We start from the raw sequence: 4,050 nt of genomic DNA, 5'->3' as shown, positions 1-4,050 counted from the left end.
TAGCTGGGACTACAGGCGCCCACCACCTTGCCCGGCTAGTTTTTTTTTTTGTGTGTGTGTTTTTTTTTTTTAGTAGAGACGGGGTTTCACCGTGTTAGCCAGGATGGTCTCGATCTCCTGACCTCGTGATCCGCCCGTCTCCGCCTCCCAAAGTGCTGGGATTACAGGCTTGAGCCACTGCGCCCGGCCTACATTTTAATGATAGAAATTTTATGTTGGATAAATGTTATGATTCAAAACAAACTTAAAAATTACTGAAACATTTTGGCATTTGCGCTCTAAACCCAGAAAGTATAACTAGATTTAAAAAAATCAGAAGAATATATGTACTCTTGTATGTGAAATTAGGCACCTTAGTATTAGACCATGCCAAGATTTTTAACACCTGCTTCTAATAACTTGAAAGGTCAAGTTGGCATTTTTTAAAATGAACTTTTTCTTTTTTGCTTGGGAATACTACCTAATGTGTATTTTAGATCAACTTTATCTTTGAATGTTTTTGATTTATAGGAAAGTTGCAGTGGAGAGTTCCTGCATTATCCCTCCCCTGGTTTCCCCTAATGTTTATTTGTTTGTTTGTTTTGAGACAGAGTCTCGCTCTGTCGCCAGGCTGGAGTACAGTGGCACGATCTCGGCTCACGGGTTCAAGTGATTATCCTGCCTCAGCCTCCCGATAGCTGGGACTACAGGTGTGCACCACCACGGCCAGCTAATTTTTGTATTTTTAGTAGAGACAGGATTTCACAATGTTGGCCAGGATGGTCTCGATCTCTTGACCTCGTAATCCACCCACCTTGGCCTCCCAAAGTGCTGGGATTACAGGCCTGAGCCACTGTGCCCGGCCTTCCCTTTGTGTTAATGCCTTATATGACGTGGTACTTTGATCAAAACTAAGGTTTATATTGATACATCATATAAATTCCAGACTTTATTCACGTTTTACCAGTTTTTCTGCTAATGTTCTTTTTCTGTTTTAGGATCCAATCCAGGATACCCCATTGCGTTTAGCCTAATGTGTATTTTAAATATGATAGTTCAACTTGCATTTTCCTTTTTCAGTTCTTGACGAAGCAGATAGAATCTTGGATATGGGCTTTGCTGATACCATGAATGCCATTATTGAAAATCTCCCCAAGAAACGTCAGACTTTACTTTTCTCAGCAACACAAACTAAATCTGTAAAGGACCTTGCACGCTTGAGTTTGAAAGACCCTGAGTATGTCTGGGTTCATGAAAAAGCAAAATATAGGTATGTACTCTTTGATTCAATCAAGATAAATGTTTTTTTCTTTTTCAATTTAGGGATTTGATACTTTAAATATCTGTTTTCTGGGAATTAAGACATTCTATGCGTTGTTGGTTATGCAAAGCGTAGTAAATATACCAGTTAAAATTACCCAAATTCTTGATATATCTTTAAATGTCAGGGTACTCGAATGTAGCATTTCCCAAAATGTGGTCTGGGAGGGGAACAAATGTTTTTCCATAGATGTTAAGAGGTATTTTGCCATTTACCAACACTGCCTTTCCATAAACAGAGAAGGGATGAGATAGCAAATGGTGAGTCAAAGTGAAACAGTTTTATTTCTATTTCTCAGAACCTTTAATATTTTCGTGGACATTGTGATTGTTCAGAGCAGTGGGAGGTGAATGTAGCTTGCTACATTTACCAAAATTATTTGAGTACGGAATCATCCTTTTTAGCAGGATTATGCAGTACTAATGTGTTATGGAACACATTTTATCAAGTGCATTAGTGTTTAGCAAAATGCCTTTCTGTCTAAAATTCTAGCAACTATTGTTTTTGTCTTGGCTTCACTAAAAAATAGAGTGTAAAGTATGTGTGTTACAGTAAAATATGTAAAGTATGTATGTTTGTGATATGCAAGTAGTTGGGGAAATTTTTATTTATCTATTTTTTTGAGACAGGGTCTTGCTCACTCTGTTGCCCAGGCTGGAGTGCAGTTGTTTGATTGTAGTTCACTGTAGCCTTGACCTCCTGGGCTCAAATGATCCTTCTCCTTCAGCCTCCTGAGTAGCTGGGACAACTGGGGCATACCACCATGCCTGGCTCATTTTAAAATTTTTTGTAGAGTTGAAGTCTTACTACATTGCCCAGGCTAGTTTCAAATTCCTGAGTTCAAGCAATCATCCCACTTTGTCCTCCCAAAGTGTTGAGATTACACTCAGGCATGAGCCACTGTGCCCAGCTGGAATATGTTTTAAGTTGTATTTTTATATGACAATTGGAAGCATATATATTTGGTATGAATCACTGCAGACTTCCAGGAGAAATGTTTTCCAGTGAATATAAGTTGGATTCTTTGTTGAAGATAGCAATGTAAATTCAACTCTACTATTATTTATATCTTAAATTTTTTATTTCTTCTTGCTCTGAAATGTTAGCCTAAAAAGAAATAGGTTTAGAAAATGAATTGTGTTATCTGGAAATTCCTTAAATAGAGAAAATATGAGTATTCAGGCCCATCTTGACCTTGTGTAATAGATGTCTAGGATTTAAAAAGCCTGAGATGAGAGAGGCCAGATTCTTTGCTTCTAGGTTATCTTGGGGAATCTGAGTACTGGTATCTTTAACTTTCAAGAACTTGGGAATGGAATAGTAAGATATGTGAGGTATAGTTTTTTCCCTTGGCTTACTTTTGAGTAGACATTGATCTCTTAAAGTGTTGAGATAGCTATGAAAATTTTTGTGACAATTAACAATTAACTTGAAAATATAAAGACTGCCTGTCTAGGATTTTTCACTTTTCTTTTTTCGCTATTTGCCTCCAGCCTCTTTTAATGTTCATCAGACAAATTTTTTAATCATTAGATGTCTCTAAGACCTTTCATAATTTATGCAAGTTAATTTGTACCTGTTATTTCCTATCGTCAGTTTCTGTATGTAAGAGTTGGTTATTTTCTGTAAATTATAAAGTTTTAGAAAAAAACGACAAAGACTTTGATATAATTTCACAAATGATTTTTGAAGCCCAGTCCCATCACTTGTAAAAGTGTGGTAGACAAACTTTTTAGAAAAAATTTTGGAAGGCAGCCATGTATTGACATAATTTATAAAACCTCAGATTATATGATAATGGCTGCAGTTTTCTAATATTCCAAATTTATAGGAAACATAAAAAAGCAGATGCTCTTAGGAATTTCGTCTAATATCAATGTTAGCTTTTCCCCTTTAGTAGCTTATCAGTGTGGTTCATACACCATGAGAGATTATATTCAAGAACATTTTAAATTGTTAGAGAGTATCTACTCTCAAATTGTGAAGGACCCAACAACTAAAGAAAAATCAGATCTTTCTGAAGTTGTAAGCCAGAGCATACTTAGAAAAAGTATGCTAGTGTTTTCATTATGTTGTTATATATAGACAACTGGTGTTTCTAATGATCTTATATTTTGAGAGAATATGCCTTTGGGCCATCGCGATTTGCTGTTTTTCAGTGACGAGTTGAATTCTATGGTGGATTATGAAAATCTTCAAATTTGAGATATATCATAAGTTTATGTTATTAGGTATATACAAATTTAGTATTGCATTGTCAGTTTGAAACCTTAATCATTATGAAATGCTTCTTTTTTGTGTGTGTGTGCTTATTTTCTGTGGACAGTGTGTCTTTTTTGGATTTGTTTTTTTGCCTTTTTCTTATTGGCTTGGAGGAGCCCTTTAGATAAATTATTTATTTGTAATACGAGTAGCAAAACACTTTCCTACTCCCAGGGTTTTTTTATTTTATAAAATGTTTCTTTTTATCTTTACTAATTCTTTTTTACCTTTAAGTCTATTTTTTTCTTTTTCTTTCTTTCTTTCTTTTTTTTTTTTTTTTTTTTTGGGATGGGGTCTCGCTTTTTTCCCCAGGCTGGAATGCAGTGGCATGATCTCGGGTCACTGCAGCCTCTGCCTCTCAGGTTCAAGCAATTTTCCTGCCTTAGCTTCCCAAACAGCTGGGATTACAGGTGCTCACTACCGTGCCCACCTAATTTTTATATTTTGAGTAGAGTCGGGGGTTTCACCATGTTGGCCAGGCTGGTCTC

At 36.0% G+C, this 4,050-nt stretch overlaps 1 protein-coding gene across 1 annotated transcript in view; it reads left to right on the top strand.

Moving 5' to 3' along the window:
* The window catches only part of DDX10 (DEAD-box helicase 10), a 289,327-nt gene that overhangs the window by 17,868 nt on the left and 267,409 nt on the right, over positions 1-4,050 (top strand). The window contains exon 6 of the mRNA XM_017855255.1: positions 1,060-1,249. Coding sequence (XP_017710744.1) covers positions 1,060-1,249 — 190 coding nt within the window. The remainder of the gene's footprint in view (positions 1-1,059; positions 1,250-4,050) is intronic.

This window comes from Rhinopithecus bieti, unplaced genomic scaffold (assembly GCF_001698545.2).
Source record: "Rhinopithecus bieti isolate Rb0 unplaced genomic scaffold, ASM169854v2 scaffold_39705, whole genome shotgun sequence".
In the NCBI taxonomy this organism is placed as follows: domain Eukaryota; kingdom Metazoa; phylum Chordata; class Mammalia; order Primates; family Cercopithecidae; genus Rhinopithecus; species Rhinopithecus bieti.
The sequence above is the reverse complement of the archived record's forward strand: the minus strand, read 5'-3'. Positions and strand labels throughout refer to the sequence as shown.